The sequence below is a fragment of the Protomyctophum parallelum genome (genome assembly GCF_964188405.1).
Source record: "Protomyctophum parallelum genome assembly, chromosome: 9".
NCBI classification, from domain to species: domain Eukaryota; kingdom Metazoa; phylum Chordata; class Actinopteri; order Myctophiformes; family Myctophidae; genus Protomyctophum; species Protomyctophum parallelum.
This window is the reverse complement of record NC_139706.1, coordinates 2,709,695-2,729,732: the sequence shown is the minus strand read 5'-3', so window position 1 is coordinate 2,729,732 and position 20,038 is coordinate 2,709,695. Positions and strand designations below refer to the sequence as shown.

The following is a 20,038-nucleotide window of genomic DNA, read 5'->3' as shown; positions in this document are numbered from 1 at the left end:
GCTAAAGCAGCTAACTCCACCACCTCCCCCCCTCTCAAACTGTCTGCTAAAGCAGCTAACTCCACCACCTCTCCCCCTCTCAAACTGTCTGCTAAAGCAGCTAACTCCACCACCTCTCCCCCTCTCAAACTGTCTGCTAAAGCAGCTAACTCCACCACCTCTCCCCCTCTCAAACTGTCTGCTAAAGCAGCTAACTCCACCACCTCTCCCCGTCTCATGCAAGTAATTGATAATATATAACGTCAGTCACGATACCAACTTTGATGATGAGGCAGTATTTCACCGTTTAAATAAATTATAAGGTTTTCTTCATTTCCTGACATTTGTATACATGTTGGAGTTAGGTGGTTTCTCCCAGACAGCAGAGATATACAGACAGAGTGCTTGTTTTTGAGGGGCCTCCTATGTCCAGCTTTTAGTCAACACAAACATTGCAGGACGCAAATTCGGTGCCGCGCTACGAGCTTGTAGATCTGCTATTTTTCAACCGCTAAAAGTATAACATAATGCTTACAACACCAAAAGGGGTTCCCGGGGGTTCTGAACAGGATAAAGAAGCCAAGAGAAGAGAGAACAGGGGCTTGTTTGTAGCGGACCAGCGTAGGGATGCCGCTGATTAATCGATTATTATTTTTTTATAGCCAAAATATAGGCTAATAAGTAAGGCTGCATGATATATCGATATATATGTACCTTCATCAGAGTGGAGAATATAAGTATAAATCAGGTCGAGCAAAGCCACTCTTCTCTGCCCCTCTCTCTAACAGACACAGTTAAAGATCACTTGTTAAGTGCCTGCCAGACAGACAATCTGAAGATCTCCACAAAGGTTTACTCATCAAAACTGATTATAAAACTGTAACCATCAAAGCATGCACTCAACATATAATGGTTATGTGACCATGGCATGTGCATAATATTAAATCTTAAAAGTTTGATCTGATATTGATGGGGGGGGGGGGGCATCCCTACACCATGGACCATGGTCGCCCTCTCCTGGTCGGGGTGTGAGAGACAAACAAACGCCAGGAAGGAACCACAGTGAGTCCCGTTAAAATAAATAAAAAAGTAGGTTAATGAGGACGTAAACGGAACCCTCGCTCCAGATGAGCGTTTCATCTGGGTCTGAACTCTTGTCAGTGGAAGGAGGAACAATGATTGGGCAGATGCCGTCGCCGCCATCGCCCCCTCCTCCTCCATCTCTGTTCGTCACTCTAACTCCTTTAGACCCCGGGGTCGATTCTGCAAAATGTCTTCGAAACCCTGACTGTTTTCTTGAAAAACCCTATGTTTCTAATGTCAGTCGTTTTCTTTTTTTGTCATCAACGTTTTTTAATGATTTTCAATAAAGCATACAAAATTCACATGACTTACACAAAAGAAAAAGACAAGAAAAAAACAAACAAAAAACAAAACACAACTAGCAGTAAAAAAAAAAAAAAAAAAACCCTGGACAACACCCCTCCAGACTCTGTTGTTGACACTCGTGGTTATATCATATACAATGTACCAATACAAAATGTTACTACAACAATCCTTTTATATATTAACAAAAGTAGTCCCATATCTCATTTGACGTTATTCCTCCTGGCAATTGAGTATTCAAATGTCAGTCGTTCTCAAACATTTTCATGTCAAGGACCCCCAAAAAAATGTATGTAATTAGCCCCCCCCCATCTGAAAATATGTTGTTCTAGGAGCAAAGATTTTTCTCGCCCGGAATCAAAGATTTGAGTTAAAAACGTTCTGCTCTGAAAGAATACAAGATTTGCACTACATTTCCACGATTTCTTTAAAAATAGCAGACCTACAAGCTCATAGCGCGGCACTCGGTGCCGCACTATGATATGATATGATATGATATAGTACTTTATTGTCAGTTCACACTGAAATTTGTCTTGCGACACAGCAGCCAAGTATGCAGAAACACATAACAAAACACAAACAGGACAATTTACATACATAAAGACATGAGCAATATCCACCGCTTAGATTATCCTGTGGCTACTACATCTCCTGATTAAGCCTCAAGGTCGACTGGTAGACAAAGGACCTCTTTAGTCTGACCTTATTGTATGCTGGTACACCATATCTCCTTCCTGAAGGTAGCAACCTATATTCTCCATACAACACATGCTTAGTATTAGAGGTGATATTCCTTGCTAACCTTAGGATGCTGTTATCATATGTGGATGTATAAAGTTTCTGAAGTTGTTGTCCATCAATCTTTGAACAAATGTTCAGTTGTTGCAGCAGTTGTGACTTTAGGGCTGCAGACAAACATCCATACCAGGTGGTACTACAGTACTGAAGAACACTCATAATAACAGAAGTGAAAAACAAAATTAGAATCCGTCTACTAGCACCGAAGGATCTTAGACGGCGAAGGAAGTAGATTCTTTGCTTTGTTTTCTTACACACTGAATCAATCTGATCTTTCCATGACAAAAGATGGTCTATTACTACTCCTAGGTATTTGTACGAACATACCTGGTTGATCGGTTCACCATGAATAGTAATGGGGGATCTGTGTATATACTATGAGCTTGTAGATCTGCTATTTTTCCAATAGCTAAAGTATAACATAATGCTTAAAAACACCCAGAATGGGCTAACTGTGTGTCCGTCTCCATGCCCTGCCAGCTCCCTCTGCCAAGCGGAGCTGGATGCTTCCACTCGGCTCATTTCACAGTCCATTTCCCCCCTGCATGCCTCTGTGTGTGTGTGTGCGTGCGTGTGCACGTGGCTGTGTGCGTGCGTGTGTGTGCGTTTCCACTCCCATACTCGCATGCATGCAGTACCGTAAAAATGGAGCAGCCTAAAAAGTGCCATCTCACGGGACAAGCACTCGGTCTACATGGGCACAGTCAATCATCCAGGACAGGACAGCGGTGCCCAAAAGGTAGATCGTGATGTACCAGTAGATCACAAATATCATTTTAAAGGTATATTCAGTGATTTCACTCAAAAAACCTTAGGTTTCGTTTTTGGCTGTGGGACCCAGCCTTTCGTCCAATCAGGATAGAGAGTCAAAAACGAAACCTAAGGTTTTTTGACCCCCAGGGGTTAACTGGGGACAGGGAGGAACTCATTATATGGCCAGCACACTCTAGAGTAGGGAGGATTATCACAACAAAACAAAAAAATAAGTGATATTTGAATTAAGTGAAATCACTGAATATACCTTTAAATACCGGTATATGTAAATATATTGGTTTAATGTTTGTTTTTAGTTCAATGTTTGTTTTAAAAACTCCATTGACAATGAAGGGAAAATTTACGTCATCTTGTCGTCCCCAACACAAACATTAAATGCCATTAACAATAAAGAGAATTTGATGTTTGTTTTGTCACCATTTGTTTTATATCAGCGCCCCTCACTTCACACACGGGTGTGATTTCTAAATGGCATCTGCCATCAAAAAAGGGCCTGTCAGCGTCAGCTCAAACCTTTTTCCAATAGTGTTGTACACAAACGTCGGTTTTAAGTTATATACAAGAAAACACTTCCTAGGGAAGGGCCTAGTGGACAAGAGATCCAGTATAAGTCATTTTACACTTTGTTTGCATGCTGAAAATAGCCGATCTACAAGCTCACAACACGTCGCAGCGCGACGTGTTGTGAGCTATTCCTCCTGGCAATTGAGTATTCAAATGTCAGTCGTTCTCAAACATTTTCATGTCAAGGACCCCCAACATGTATGTAATTGGCCGCCGACCCCCCCCCCCCCCCCCCCCCCCCCCCCCATCTGAGAATATGTTGTTCTAGGAGCAAAGATTCTTCTCGCCCGGAAGCAAAGATTTGAGTTAAAAACGTTCTGCTCTGAAAGAATACAAGATTTGCACTACATTTCCACGATTTCTTTAAAAATAGCAGACCTACAAGCTCATAGCGCAGCACTCGGTGCTTGTAGCTTGTAGATCTGCTATTTTTCCAATAGCTAAAGTATAACATAATGCTTAAAAACACCCAGAATGGGCTAACTGTGTGTCCGTCTCCATGCCCTGCCAGCTCCCTCTGCCAAGCGGAGCTGGATGCTTCCACTCGGCTCATTTCACAGTCCATTTCCCCCCTGCATGCCTCTGTGTGTGTGTGTGTGTGTGCGCGCACGTGCGTGTGCACGTGGCTGTGTGCATGCGTGTGTGTGCGTTTCCACTCCCATACTCGCATGCATGCAGTCCCGTAAAAATGGAGCAGCCTAAAAAGTGCCATCTCACGGGACAAGCACTCGGTCTACATGGGCACAGTCAGTCATCCAGGACAGGACAGCGGTGCCCAAAAGGTAGATCGTGATGTACCAGTAGATCACAAATATCATTTTAAAGGTATATTCAGTGATTTCACTCAAAAAACCTTAGGTTTCGTTTTTGGCTGTGGGACCCAGCCTTTCGTCCAATCAGGATAGAGAGTCAAAAACGAAACCTAAGGTTTTTTGACCCCCAGGGGTTAACTGGGGACAGGGAGGAACTCCTTATATGGCCAGCACACTCTATAGTAGGGAGGATTATCACAACAAAACAAAAAAATAAGTGATATTTGAATTAAGTGAAATCACTGAATATACCTTTAAATACCGGTATATGTAAATATATTGGTTTAATGTTTGTTTTTAGTTCAATGTTTGTTTTAAAAACTCCATTGACAATGAAGGGAAAATTTACGTCATCTTGTCGTCCCCAACACAAACATTAAATGCCATTAACAATAAAGAGAATTTAATGTTTGTTTTGTCACAATTTGTTTTATATCAGCGCCCCTCACTTCACACACGGGTGTGATTTCTAAATGGCATCTGCCATCAAAAAAGGGCCTGTCAGCGTCAGCTCAAACCTTTTTCCAATAGTGTTGTACACAAACGTCGGTTTTAAGTTATATACAAGAAAACACTTCCTAGGGAAGGGCCTAGTGGACAAGAGATCCAGTATAAGTCATTTTACACTTTGTTTGCATGCTGAAAATAGCCGATCTACAAGCTCACAACACGTCGCAGCGCGACGTGTTGTGAGCTTGTAGATCGGCTATTTGATATTATGATATTTAGTCGACTAAAAAACTAGTTTAACACTAAAACATTCCGGGTGACTAAAATGTGACTAAAACTAAATGAAAGCCATTTCAAGAGACTACGACCAAAACTAAAAACAGAAATTTTGCTGCCAAAAACACTGATAGCAACCAAGTGCGTTTTGTCTCGTATGCAACACCATCGCCGCTGTTCCAAAGTCCCCTCAGGTTTAGGTACATGTTTCTGTGATCCACCACTGATCCAATATACAACAACACACACACATGATGTAACCCACACTACTGTACATACAGTACATAGGCTACTGAAGGACGGCAGAATAAGCTTAGCGATAGAAGCAGACCTAACTCACTCCTGCCAATCCTGCTTAATACACGCTAATCTAAGTGTCCCGACGGAGGGAGAGAGAGAGAGAGAGATCCCCATCAAAGTGGGCATGTGGGCATGTCAATGATGATGTCTGATCCAAAAGCTCTTTGGATAGAAATAGCTTTACTAATGTAATGTCTACCCTTAAACTGAGGTCATCTTTACTAATGTCTACCCTTAACCCATTCTGACCCGAGATCAAATTCTAAAAAAATTCTTCTACATCCTGACAGTTTTCATTCCCTGAGATCAGATTCTAAAAATGTCTTCTATGTCAGTCGCTCTTCGATTTTTACAAAAATAGCAGACCTACAAGCTCGTAGCGCGCCACTCGGTGGCGCGCTACGAGCTTGTAGGTCTGCTATTTTTCAATAGCTAAAGCAGAACGTAGTGCTAACACCAAAAGGTGTTTACTAATGTCTACCCTTAAACTGAGGTCATCTTTACTAATGTCTACCCTTAAACTGAGGTCATCTTTACTAACGTCTACCCTTAAACTGAGGTCATCTTGAATGACAAGCATTCTAAAAGTAAAACATGAACACCACAACACACAAGTTGTGGCTTTTAAAGACAGCCTTGAGATCTAATAATGGCGTTCCCACCTACGGGAATTGCAAATAAGGCCAATAAAGAACCACAGTGGTGTTATTCAGTACGAGCCCAAAGAAAGAAAAGGCTTTTAACCCATTTAGGCCTGACGTTGAAATTAAAAGAAAAATGTCTTAAAAAATCCTGACAGTTTTCTGAAAAGTTTTCTGTATCAGTGGTTTTTTTTAAAAGCAGGTGGCTTGCGCACATCCATTTCCTGGCTGGTGCTACCCCCTTAGATAGCATTTCTGTAGACTTAGATAGCATTTGATACAGTCTTATAGCATGTTATGTAGACAGCACTATAATTGCATTGTATGTAGTCATAGCACGTCATAGTACATATGTATAGCATAGTAGTATAGATGTATAGTTTATATGTAATATGTATAGTTTAATTATATAGATATTCCACTGTTACGTTCTTAGCTTACGCATGTTTCATGATAAATGCTTTTTATGTGATGTATTCCCATGCTTTTTTGTTCTTGCTTAATGTAAGTCGCTCTGGATTAAGAGCGTCTGCTAAATGCCTAAATTGTAAATTGTAAATTGTGCTGGACTAAAGTAGATACATACAGTGAAGAAAGTAGTCCGCACACAGGCTTTGCTCCAGTAGTGTTTTGTTATAATTTAAAACACCATTAGTTAAGATAGATAAGATAGATAAGTGGTTCTCAATATTTCATGTCAAGGACCCCAAATATTGTGTAATATAATGTAATATGCCTCCGACCCCCATCTGAAAATATGCTGTTCCAGGGACCTCCCCAGAAGCAAATATTTGAGTTAAAATGTTCACTCTGTAACAATATATATCCAAAGATTTGAGGCACATTGAGCCACGTTTAAAAAAAATAGCAGACCTAAAAGCTCATAGCGCGGCACTCGGTGCCGCGCTATAGATCTTGTAGATCTGCTATTTTTCCAATAGCTAATTTATAACATAACAATTTAAAACACCAAAAGGGGTTCCCGCCCAGAATGGGTTTATAAGGAAGATGAAATAAAGTACGCTTATGTCACTTTAATAAGAATATATAAAATATGTGAAGAGAAGGGGCTGCTTGGGGCCAAGTATATCGCACTGGCGTCGATTCAAAGACAGAGCGGGGATGGTGGAATGTATCTATCTATCTAGCTTGACAGTGGGACAAGCTAGAACTTGCTTTATCACTCACTCATTTCCCCACACACACACACACACACACACACACACACACACACACACACACACACGACACTGTCACGCTGCGTTCAGTGTTCCTTGAGAGACAAGTTCCCACCAGCCCCTTTTCCTACTCCGACACCCAATAATATCACAACTCTGACATGGCTTTTCTTGGCTTCAGTTCATTGGTCAAACAAGACAGCAAATCACACACAACATCACACACACACAGGCGTGCGTACTACATACCCGCTTGCACACGCAACAGTGAGCACACACACACACACGCACAGAAAATGAGCATAGGTCAAATAAGTAATGGCTTTGTCAGATATGTTGAGGCATGACTGACTGACTGTGTGGTGCTGTTTGTAGTTGTACCAACATGCCTCCCCATGTTGTGTAAGTGCCCTCCATCCTCAACCTCAACCATTCCATCAGGGATCACAACAACAATATGAAGGGAGAGGACAAGAGAGTTAAGTAAACGAAGTCCACAGCCACAACACCAGAGGGAGTGCAACAAACCATGTACAACCCAGATTCGGCACAAACAAGGGAATAAATTATTTTCGCTCCTATGCCACCAAAATGTGGAAGGCCCTACCAACAGTCATTAAGACATGTGAATCCCTTGACTCCTTCAAAACCGCTCTCAAAGGGCACCTACGGAGGGCTGCTATTCGAAACGGGCCCCTGTAAAATCTGAATCCCCCCCCACCCCCCCTCCTTTTCCCCACCACTGTATATGTTTCTTTTCCCTTTTTGCTTCCTTTATGATGAATTCCTGTTCTGTTCTTTAACTATATAGAAGTGTCTATTTGTACGTCTCTAAATGTTTTGATGAATTGAACATGGTTGGACCCTCTTGTAAACAAGTGTAATGCTTAATTGGGTCGTCCACTCACACAGTTAACAGTCTTTGTATTGAGTTTGTGCTTGAAATGTACTGTAATTCTGCAAACTGTTAATAAATATATCAATCAATCAATCAAGTGGTCGTGTTCAATATTTCTAAAGTCTCAAATGACTGCTGATGAATGGGGGTCATCTCTATCCTGATTGGATGAGATGACGGATAATAAATAAAACACCTGACAATTCATTTAGTAGAACTGGAAAGATGGAGAGACCTCTAGTCACGCTGAAAATAGCAGATCTACAAGCTCACAACGCGTCGCTTGTGTGAGCTCGTAGATCGGCTATTTTCAGCAAGTGTAAAAAACAGTCATTACGACGGCATCAAGGCCCGCCAAAATACATTTTAGTCGACTAAATCAACGGTCGATTTAGTCGACTAAAATCTTATGATATTTAGTCGACTAAAACATTCCAGGTGACTAAGAGTGACTGAAACTAAATAAAAACTATTGAAGAGACTATGACTAAAAGTTGCTGCCAAAAACAACACTGGACCAATGCCATATCACACCATTATGAAACATTATTCAATAGAATAATCTGTAATAAAATGTATAGTTGCAGTCATACGTTGGTCCCCATACAGTAGCCTAGTGACTGCCTACCAATGATAACCTTTCAGAGACACATTTAGCCCATTCCACCAGAACAGAACCACTCTCTCTCTCTCTCTCTCTCTCTCTTATCAGAACAGGGTCAAGGGCGGCTTTCCTTTCCTCCACATCTCTTCTTCATCCTTTCATCTCTCCATCGCCCAGGAGAGAATCCATGAGCCAGCAAGTAGAGCACGCAACTTTTCTGGGACAGCATTTTTTTTGGAATCCAAGTGCGTATTAGTTAGAGAGGAGAGAGAGAGAGAGAGAGAGACTGCCTGTGTGTAGAGTAAGGCTGCACAATATATCGTTATCGTATCGTTATCGAGGTATGAACATGCACAATATCAGTATCGCAAAAAGGCAACGGTATCGCGATATAGATATATCGATATATCGTTCACTTCTAAAGCCAGCCCTCTGTTTTAGCCTGTGCCCTTCGGAAAATAAACCATCACTCCCGTTTGTCCCTCTGTCCTGCATACACGAACATGCACAACACGCTCGCGCACACACACACACTAGGGCTGCACGATATATCGTATCGTATCGATATCGAGATATCTGCCATATATATCGTGATATGAATTATATCGTATCGTATCGATAGAGATATCTGCCATATATATTAGGGATGCCACCGAATAATCGATTTTCCGATTAATAGTTGCAGTCTCCGAAATCGCCATATAAAAATATAGCCATAATATTGGCTAATAAGTAAGGCTGCATGATATATCGAACATGTACCTTCATCAGAGTGGAGAATATAAGTATAAATCAAGTTGAGCAAAGCCACTCTTCTCTGCCCCTCTCTCTAACAGACACAGTTAAAGATCGCTTGTTAAGTGCCTGCCAGACAGACAATCAGATGAAATGAAGGCAGGTGTAGAGTAGAGTGTAGACTGAAAATGTTCTCTTTTCTCTTTTTAAGTACTTCATACCAGCCCCTTATGAAACTACTTCTCCCAAAATCCAAATGGATTTCATTTTCCATCCTGACCTGAATGGCACTGAGAAGATCTCCACAAAGGTTTACTCATCAAAACTGATTATAAAACTGTAACCATCAAAGCATGCACTCAACATAATGGTCATGTGACCATGGCATGTGCATAATATAAAATCTTAAAAGTTTTATCTGATATTGATATCAGGGGGGGGGGGGGGGGTCGATTAATCGATTATTAATCGCCAGAGCTGTAGATTATTCGATTGGGCAAATGGTCACTTTGTGGCGTGATATGAATTTTTGTCCATATCGTGCAGCCCTAGTTGCGAACGCAGTGAGCCACTTACTATGAGACCCTGCTGCTCATGTCTGTGTATGTGTGTGTCTGTCCCGCTGTGACACCGCCCGCCACCAGAGGGCGCAGCTGTAGCACACACACACACACACACACAGGGCGCAGCTGTAGCACACACACACACACACACACACACACACACACACACACACACAACCACGAGCTGCGTTCGCTTCCCGCGTTTGCGCGTCTTACTTGTGTAGAGGCTACCTGTATGACACTAAACACAGACCTTTTCAAAGCTTTGCATAGTTGGATGAAAAGAAAACAGGGTCTAAGTCACACACACACACACACACACACAATACTGTAAACTCCTCAGTGTTAATGGACTCATACAGAATACGCTTATGAGGGCTAGGGTTTGTGTGGGCAAGCATCCTGTATGTAACGGTACAGTTAGGGATGCACCGATCCGATACTCGTATCGGAGATCGGCGCCGATCCAGGCTAAAATTCTAGATCGGGTATCGGATCGGTGGCCGATCCATTATCCGATCAGATCCGATCCGATAATTATGTGTAATTACAGTATGAAAACAACTCTACCTCCTCTGTGACACAGCAGTGTAGTATTGACAGTATAACATGTGGAATGCAGCCAGGCTAGCCTGCGCACACATTAACCTGGTCTAATTGTTGCACAGTTATTTAATAAATAATTCAGTGCATTTATATCTGTGTTTGTTACATTTTGTTTTACAAAGTTGGGAAAGTAATGTTTAAGTCAAGCCTTGATGTTGCCTTACACAAAATAATGATTCCAGACTCCACACAGTGAGGCATACAGCTTAATAGGTTATTACGTTTCTTTGTGGGGGGTATCGGATCGGTACTCTGTATCGGCAGATACTGGACCCCCATGTATCGAAATCGGTATCAAATGCCAAAAAGCCGGATTGGTGCATCCCTAGGTACAGTACAGTACATGAGGATACTGGTATGGGTTACTCGGGTCGATAGATACCACCCTCAGGTACTCCTACTCGGAACCCCCCCCCCCCCCCCCCCCCCCCCGATACTTTGACCCGAGTACCAAAACATCCAACTGACACTATGGGCTGAACGAATGCAACGGGAGACAGTCTGACCCAACACTGCAGCAAATCGCCCAAAGACACCCGATCTACAAACATACATGACAACTGACAAGTGTATAGATCGTAGATCCATCTGCATCTACAGAGCACTACATTTCTAAAACTATGACACCTTTCAAAGATTCCTTTTCAGGCAAACATGTCCACCGTACGATGAACCTAAGTAGGCTAGAATGGGGTTGGTAGGTTTAGGTATGTAGGACTAGTAGCATGCCAAAGTTTGTGCTATTGCCATAGAGAAAACGGGTAAAATAAGTGGTTACTCAACAAAAATAAAGGACTCATATCGGTACTCCGTATCGGCAAGTACTTAAAATGAAGTACTTGTACTCTGAAAACAATGGTACCGGGACGACTCCAGATGTCATGTCGTACATCGTTGCTGGGAGCAGCAGAGCACATACAGGACTATTAATTATTAGACACAACAAGTACCCAGAGGCCCGCTTGGCCACACTCAACAGGAAGTGATGTCATCTGGGTCAACAGTATTCTATGCTATGATGTCACTAATGGTCATCTAAATGCGTCTTGATAAAAACATGTTTTCCTTTTAACCACAAGAACCCTGGCGTCGCTATTCTGGGTGGAAAATATCAGGTGTTCCCACCTGGTACAAGTTTAGCATTAACCCATTTTTGGCGGGAACCCCTTTTGGTGTTTTAGCATTTATGCTATACTTTAGCTATTGAAAAATAGCAGATCTACAAGCAGTGGCGCACTACGAGCTTGTAGGTCTGCTATTTTTTAAATATCGTGAAAATCAGAGGCAACGTTTTTAACTCGAATATTTGCTTCTGGGGGGTCCCTGGAACAACATTTTTTTTTCAGATGGGGGGAGTTGCACCACTCAGTTCACACAGGTGTGATATTTTTTATTCAAGAGAAGGAGACCAATGTCTGTCTTCTAACGTGGTTCTATCAGCATAATGGTGAGTGGCACAACAAAAGCATTTGGCTAGCACATAATGTATATATATAAAAAAACACACCTGTGTGAAGTGAGGGGCGCTCTTATCATTATACATCATCATACATCATCTCATGAAAAACTGAATTTATGTGATTGGTTTGCCGATTTGCTCGTCTACGTATGCCGTAACTCTTCCCTTCATTGTCAATGGCATTTAATGTTTGTGTTGACACAAATTTACGTCATATTTAAGGCACGTATGACCTAATTTCTCCGTTCATTGTCAATGGTAAATATGAGACATGTGGGGACAAAAGCTATATATAGGAGGGGCTAGTGGCCCCCTCATAAAAGGACTACTCAGACTCTATATAAATATATCGAACAGGATTAGCATAAAAACAAACATTTCTTAAACCAGTGGTTCCCAAGGTCCAAGTTCCAGGGGGTACCTGGCTAAATGATAGTTTGGAACCAAATGGACCCTTATGGGTCTGAAACTCTCCCAGAGTTAAATTAACGTTGGTTTTACTATATAAATTGGGGTCCCAGTGATAGAAATGTCATTAAATGGGGGTCCGTAGCCTAATGCATGTGAAACTGGGGGTCCTTGAAATTAAACCGGTTGAGAATCACTGCTAGAGCCGTAAAAATCTTCTCTTATGGGGGGGTCCTTGGCATATCTTTTCAAATGGGGGAGGGGGGGGGGGGGGGGTCATTAGTGTCAATTTGGGGGTCCTTGACATGAAAAGGTTTGGGAACCACTGTCTTAAACGACCTCAAAGTTGGCTGTGCAGCCAGTGTGCACTGCGGTATACTGTCTGGGGTAGTGGGGTTTGCGCGTGTGTGTGCGTGCGTGTGCATGTGCGCGACCTGCGCGTGTGTGTGTGTGCGACTGCGTGCGTAAGACTGGCCCTCTGGCCACCTGTCATTCTTGCTGTTGTCCCACCTGACCTACAGAGGGGTGTGGCTTCCATGCCTAGCCTGTCACTGGAGACATTTGACCACAGGTGTTAGTTTTTAACAACCTGATCTACACCAGTAATAAAATAAAGAGGAAAAGAAATGCCACATGCACTAGGGCAATTCAATTGCACGCACTGTCTGTAGGCGCATCATATATGCTCCGTCACACAGTACTGTACACTCAGTACAGTGCAACATAACTGCGATGTGACCTACATTCCTATAAAACACATACAACTACACAGAATACAACAGTGACAGGCCAGGAGACATGATCTGAGAAGAAGAGAGTACTGCCGAAGCAGACAACAACCCACAACAACGTTTGTCCATGATATAAAATGAAGAAATGCCGGCACTTAATATGTCCTTTTCACATGATGCATTTACCTCTGACAAGCAGACAACGTACGCGTTTTGGCCGACCAGGCCGAAACGCGTACCTTATCATGTGAAAAGGACATATATCGAGTGCTGGCATGTCTTCAATTCTATCAAGAGAATGATCTCCCATTAGTGTGAAAGCCATTTTTTTTTTCGCTGCCTTTGCGTTCACTTTCTTGGGTGACCAAAGGTCACCCAATCCAAAAGGGGCACGCCGGCCGCACCCCATCAGCAAAAAGCAGCAGCGTCAGCGACATGTTTTGATTCTCTCTGTGATTGACTGACCTTTTTGATCTAAAGGACAAACAGAACAAACACCCACCAACACACATGCTTTTTAAACAATATGTGCTGTATTGTTGTGGATTTGTGGTGCATGCACAGTGTTCAGTTTATGTAGGAGCAAAGCATCAATATTTTCATTAGAAGGTTCCAATCCAGTGTGTATTCTACAAATTAAACCCCAAGAATAGATTATAGCATAATGTTCTAAGGCTCTTTAGGAGCATTGCATGCATGCATATTCAATGCCCATTGCCTAAAGCTACATGGGAGCTATAAACAGAGTGGTCATAGCGAGTGTGTGAACTGTGAACCCAGGCAGCATGCATATTATATTAGCAACATGGGACTGTGTGTGCTGGTGCGTTGTGTGTCAACAGTATATCTGACAGTATGCCCAGTGTTATGTCAACATGGCTGCACAATGCATTTCTCTTCATTTTAATAGGACATGGTGACTGATAATTCGCTCGCACGCAGCGCGCGCACACACACACACACACACACACACGCACACAGCTTCCAACATCCCGCTCGTCCACATGTTCGTGTATAAAAGCAGTGAGCTTGTACAGCACAGTCACTTTGTTATTGTGCATCCATATTTTATCATGCTTCTATATATAACTACCGTACGTACATGGCTTCGAGTTGAAGGCAGAGAAACGAGGCACAGCAGAGTCAATCAGCCAGTGATGATATGATTCTTTAGAGCTAATGCAACGTTACGGAAATCCAAAGGTAATATTATTGCTGCAGTAAAGCCAACTGTGGTTACCAGAGAGACAGAGGGTTGAGGTAATTCAAATTGGAATATAAAATTAAAACACACACACACTTATGAGAGAGGGAATTGTGTCTGTGTGCAACCAATGCATACCCTTTGTTTATCCAAGGAAGGTGTGATTATCATGCCATGCTTTTCTCTTGCAACGCCCTGCACACACCTGCTGGGAGTCACCTAACTGTAGCAAAACCACCGTCTCTCCGGTCTTAGTAGCAGCTCTACTTGAGCCGTTGGTTACTGAATGCCTTGCTCAGAGGCAGGTAATCACTGTTTTGAAAGCAGAGTGCATCACTCATTCAGTCTGCACAGATTGAGGATTTTGAGCCTATAATGCTCTCGTCTTGTGGCGAACAACCCAGCCTCAGTCTCCCGCTGCGTTATTTGGCTACAACCCCGTGTGTGTGGTATGGTACACAATACATCATTATGTTAGTTGTAGTGTGTATAAATTATGTTTCGATACTAACTTATATTCATAATTCTCGTAAATGACGAGTGACGACTAGCTAGGATATCTCAGATTCATGCTCGGCTCTTTAAGTCCTGGACAGGATGACAAAAAAATAAACAACAGATTCTTGACTCTTCCATCATCAGTGTGAAAAGCTGTATCAACTGAAGCATTCGTTCAGCTGGTCCAGGTGTGATTTGGTTCTCACGTTGACAACAGAACAGACCTCAGCACACACCGACTGACTTAACAGAGACTTCAATATTGTCCCAGTGGGCTTCAACAATCTCAAAATGATCTTTACACATTGGACAAACCATGCGTTCTCAACTTCTCACATTGGTCAAAAATAATAAATCTGGTAACACAGCTAAATCAAATCATGTATATGTGTTATTATATTTACGTGTTTGATAGATATAACCTCGTCATAGAAGGCTATCTGTACAACTACAAATGTTAGCTACCTAGCATCATGATGTAGGGAGCAAACCTTGCAGGAAGATTCACTTGGTTTCATGGTTTGTGGGATAAATGAACATCATTTTATTCTCCTGCGTGTTGCAGCGTAAAACGGGGACAAATTGACTTAAAAAGAATTACCCTGAGCTCGTCTCTCTCGGCCTCCCAGCGGTATTTCTCGGCCTGGAAACGTCCCCACTCGTACTGGATGAAGTGCAGGATCCCGGGCAGCGACAGGCCCGCGTCCCCGTCCTGAGGTTCCCGAGGCAGCGACGATCCGGCAGACATGGCCCCGGCAGCCGCCGCCGCGGCCGCGGCCGTAGTAGCCGCCTGACCGAGCGCCGCTTTCGGCCCGTTGGGGTTGCTGCTGCGCCCCATGCCGCCGCCACCGTTACCTCCTCCTCCCCCTCCTCCAGAGTTCTGGTTCGGTCCGCCGGCCGCCCCGCACGATCTGTCCGCCTCCATTTTGCTCAGTTCGAGCTGTGTCGGCCCAGGACAAGGAGGTGGAAGCAAGGCAGAGAGAATAATAACAACAAACAACGACGTCCTCCCCGTCCGTCCGTCTGCCTGCCTTCAGAGCCAGCCAGCAGCACTTCCTTCCTTCCTTCCACTCTAAAGCCTAACCCCCTTTCTTCCAACGCTCCTTACGTACAACACAACTATTCCCTGGCACAATACGACACTTCCGTTCCCAGCCTTCAACGTAAAGCGCCATAATAATAATAATGATAATGATAATAATAATAATAATAATAATAATAATAATAATAATAATAATAATAATAATAATAATAATAATAATAATAATAATAATAACAATAATAATAATAATGATAATGATAATAATAATAATAACAATAATAATAATAATGATAATGATAATGATACTGTGATTGGACGACACCATGCATAAAAGCATTATACACTTGTTTACAAATAGGGTCCACCATTTTCAATTCATCAGACTACAATGAAATATTTGCTGCATACAAACATTTGACGTATATTTCTTGTTTCATATCTTACAGTAGGCTATAGGCTATTATCTTATTACAAACGTACAGCTGCAATTCGAAACTGGCCCCCGTAAAATCTGAATTCCCCTCCACTCACAATTAACAGTCTTATTGAGTTTGTGCTTGAAATAATTCTGCAAACTGTTAATAAATAAATCAATCAATCAATCAAACAGTAGCCTATAGTGTAATAGTTTCCAGCGACGTCTCGTCACAGAGAGCCCCTATCTCTCTCTCTATTCAATTTCCATCAAATAAAGAAAATATATTAAAAAACATATAGGCCTACATAGTCACAGACAGTCCAATTCATAAACATTCAAAAAATATTGTAAAGTGAACGGTCTAAGAAGTAATTATTATAAATTAGCCTTTATTTTGAATACCTTACCTTACACAGGAAGTCAAAACCTTGAACAGCATTTATCCATTTAGATAATTTGTTAATGTTATAACTAACTGTTATAAAGGTTAATAAAAATACACAGAAACATATTTTGTGTTGTATATTTTTGTTTAAATAATCAATGTATTGTTTTAATGTGCAAATTAATCGTTTTTGTTTACTTTAGCGGATACTTTTACTCTGAAGAGCTCGGCCACCGGAAAGTCTTCTATTTTCTAGCCTAATATTTGCTGCCTTGACACTGACCGGCTGACGTGACATTTATTACGCTAAAGGTGCAGATTTATTTATTCTACCAATTCTGCGTTTTATTTATAGGTATCAAATGTTGTTAATTTCATTAAATCGTGTTGAGTGTGACGTTCGAAAATAAGGATGATTCCACACAAACATGCGTAGGTATCTGTGTTTTTTCACTGGCGCTGTCCACAGGATTCCTCCTGTACATTATAGACTACTGTAGGTTGCAGATGGACCGAACGGCTATGGAAATGAAAACATAAATATTAGGTTATTAGACATCGACCGTGCCACTGTCGTAACATATGGGTCGGAACTGCCGACTGCATTAACGACAAAAAGAAAGGTGAGTTAATATGAACAACAACAATGTATTGTCAATAAATTGTCAAGCATGTATGTTTTTTGTGGCATTTTTACTGGTCTAGACTAGAGAACACCCTGTAACATCCAGTGCGTGTTAGGACCTTAGCCCCAACACCCACAAAACTGGACACAGGACAGGAGGCTCTTAATTGCTACGGAGATTGTGCAGACTTCAGAAAAGTTGTTTCAATTCAAAGTCAAAGAGTAATACTTATCCAATATCAGAGCATGTTGATGTTCTTGTGAACTATTTGGATGTTGATCGAAAAAAATATATATATATATTATGGTAAATGGGTTATTGCCTATTTTTAAATGTCCTTGTGCTTTGTGCTCTGGATTTACACAGCTCTCCCTGAACTCTCAAGAGAGATATACAAACACTGTAACACACACACAGCTCTCCAGCTCTACACCGATGGGGGACCTGACTGCCAGCAATATAAACTTCCACTAGAGCTCTCAGACTCCGAGAGTCTTCATTCCTCGTTCGTAGCGCTGAGACGGTTGTGGGGGTAACCATCAGGTGCCATGCGTGTGAGCTTCTGCCAAGGCCTGTTAACAGCAGCCATTGTACTCAACCTCCTGATTCTCTACTATGTTTCCCGAGCCCAGCAGCAGATGATGGAGAAGAGAAAAGACCTCACCAGGGGCTCCAGGAGAGCTGCCCTACCGGTCTCTGGACTAGGCGGAGGCCTTGGTGGTCTGGTGGGGAACGGCGGCGGGTTACCAGGGGGAGGAGCGGTCGGGGTGGAGGGGAACGGCCGCGCGCCTCGCGTGACCGTTCTCATCCGGGAGTTTGAAGACTTTGAAAATTACGTCGGGGACGTGGCACGCTCGTTCTCCCTCCAGAGGCCCGAGCTTCCCTTCCTGGCTGTGGCCGACGCCTACCCCTACCCTCCCCTGTACCTCCCAGAGGGGGCTCGCCTTCTGGTGCTGTCCCCCAGCCCGGATCAACCGCCTCAGGCTCACAGGCCGGAGTTCCACGTCCAGACCGAGTTTGTGCTGCTGGTCCCCGACGGGGTGGAGCTGGAGCAGGGCCGGGCGGTGGAAAGGCTGATAAGGGAGCTGGAAGGCGAGGGCGGGGGGGCCGTGAGGCTGGTGGCGGCTCCGGTGCTCGCTCGGAGCGCCGTGCAGTGCCTACACCTGCGGGTCAGCCTGAGGGAGTGGACGGCCACGTATACGCCAGCGGCGTCTGGGAGCAGCGGGAGTGTGTGTACGGCCTTACAAGGGGACGCGGTGGTCCTCATCCGCACCGAGGATCTCTTCAACCTCTCTGTCCCTCTGGCGCGGCCCCTTTTCTCTTCACTGTTCATCCAGACCTCGCTGAGGGGCTGGAAGGTTAAGCTGCTGGAGAGCCCCTGTTTCTCCGCTAACCACCGGCCTCTCTTCAGCTCGGCCCACAACCAATGGAAGGCCGACACTCGTTTGAAGGAGGCTACGGGGAAGCTCATGAGAAGCTTTGGCCTTAAGCGGCTTCTGTTGCCCGACGGGAAGGAACAGTGGCATGGCTGCAGTAAGGAGACCCCCCGTTGCTTCGGCACAGTGCGAGACGACACCCCGGACTACCTCTATCTGGAGCGCTGGACCCCCCCCTGTTGCCTACGGGCGCTCAGAGAGACCACTAAATATGTCATTAACATCTTGGAAAGCTCTGGCGTACGCTACTGGCTGGAGGGGGGCACCCTGCTGGGCGCCGCACGCCATCAGGACATCATCCCCTGGGACTACGACGTGGACCTGGGCATCTACCTGGAGGACGTGCCCAACTGTGACCACCTGAAGAACCTGGACTCGGGCTCCCTGGTGGACGCCAACGGCTACGTGTGGGAGCGCGCGGTGGAAGGGGACTTCTACAGGGTGCAGTACAGCGAGGCCAACCACCTGCACGTGGACCTGTGGCCGTTCTATCCGCGCAACGGCGTCATGACCAAAGACACGTGGACCGAGCACAAGCAGGACGTGGAGTTCCCGGAGCACTTCCTGCAGCCCCTCGTGCCCATGCCCTTCGCCGGGATCAGCGCCTACAGCCCGAACAACCACCGCGCCTTCCTGGAGCTCAAATTCGGAGAGGGGGTGATCGAGAACCCCCAGTACCCCAACCCTGCCAAGAAGAGGCTGGACAGGAGCAAGCTATGATGAGAGCAGGCTATCGGGGGAGGCAGAGAGCAGCTTTTTTTTTTTTCATTTTTAATTGTGTCTTTTGTGTTGTTTTTTTTTTTTTTTTTTTGTACTGAACAATTCAACAGATCCAGAGACTGGTCGCACAATTTCGAATTCACGCCCAAAATAAATGTGGAGATTCTAGTACGCTGCCAAAATGATGAATGGAGTTTTACTGAAAGTGACACCAAATACTCTACTGTACAGGTATCAATTCACCTAGCAATGCATCAAATTCACGGTTGAATGTATCTGTTTATTACCGTATCAGTAATTGTGGTGAAAATGAAATATGGCACTGCATGGGTTTATTAGTTCTCCTCTCTGTGTGATATTTTTCATTCACAAGGAGGAAAATGTATTTTAAGTCATGAATCATAAAGAACAATCAAACATCTTTGAAAAAGAGTCAAAACAAAGTGTAGCGCCGTTGCCGAGGAAGTTCAGATGTGCTCCAGAAACTGATATCCAGACATTCATTTAGTTCATAGTTCAGTTATATTTATTAACTGCTCAAAGTCCT

At 43.5% G+C, this 20,038-nt stretch overlaps 2 protein-coding genes across 3 annotated transcripts in view; one reads left to right on the top strand and one right to left on the bottom strand.

The window, feature by feature from the left end:
- Positions 1–15,938, bottom strand: part of strn4 (striatin, calmodulin binding protein 4) — an 87,999-nt gene extending 72,061 nt beyond the window's left edge. Inside the window, 1 exon segment of the mRNA XM_083773549.1 lies at positions 15,466–15,938. Coding sequence (XP_083629675.1) covers positions 15,466–15,789 — 324 coding nt within the window. The 5' untranslated portion in view covers positions 15,790–15,938.
- fkrp (fukutin related protein) overlaps positions 1–20,038 on the top strand; it is a 101,901-nt gene extending 81,863 nt beyond the window's left edge. Inside the window, exons 1-2 of one of the 2 annotated variants that reach the window (XM_083773554.1) lie at positions 16,980–17,332; positions 17,702–20,038. In XM_083773554.1, the coding sequence (XP_083629680.1) occupies positions 17,884–19,491 (1,608 nt within the window). In that variant the 5' untranslated portion in view covers positions 16,980–17,332; positions 17,702–17,883 and the 3' untranslated portion in view covers positions 19,492–20,038. Of the gene's footprint in view, positions 1–16,979; positions 17,333–17,701 lie in introns of those variants that run through there. The other variant, XM_083773555.1, reaches the window with a different exon arrangement.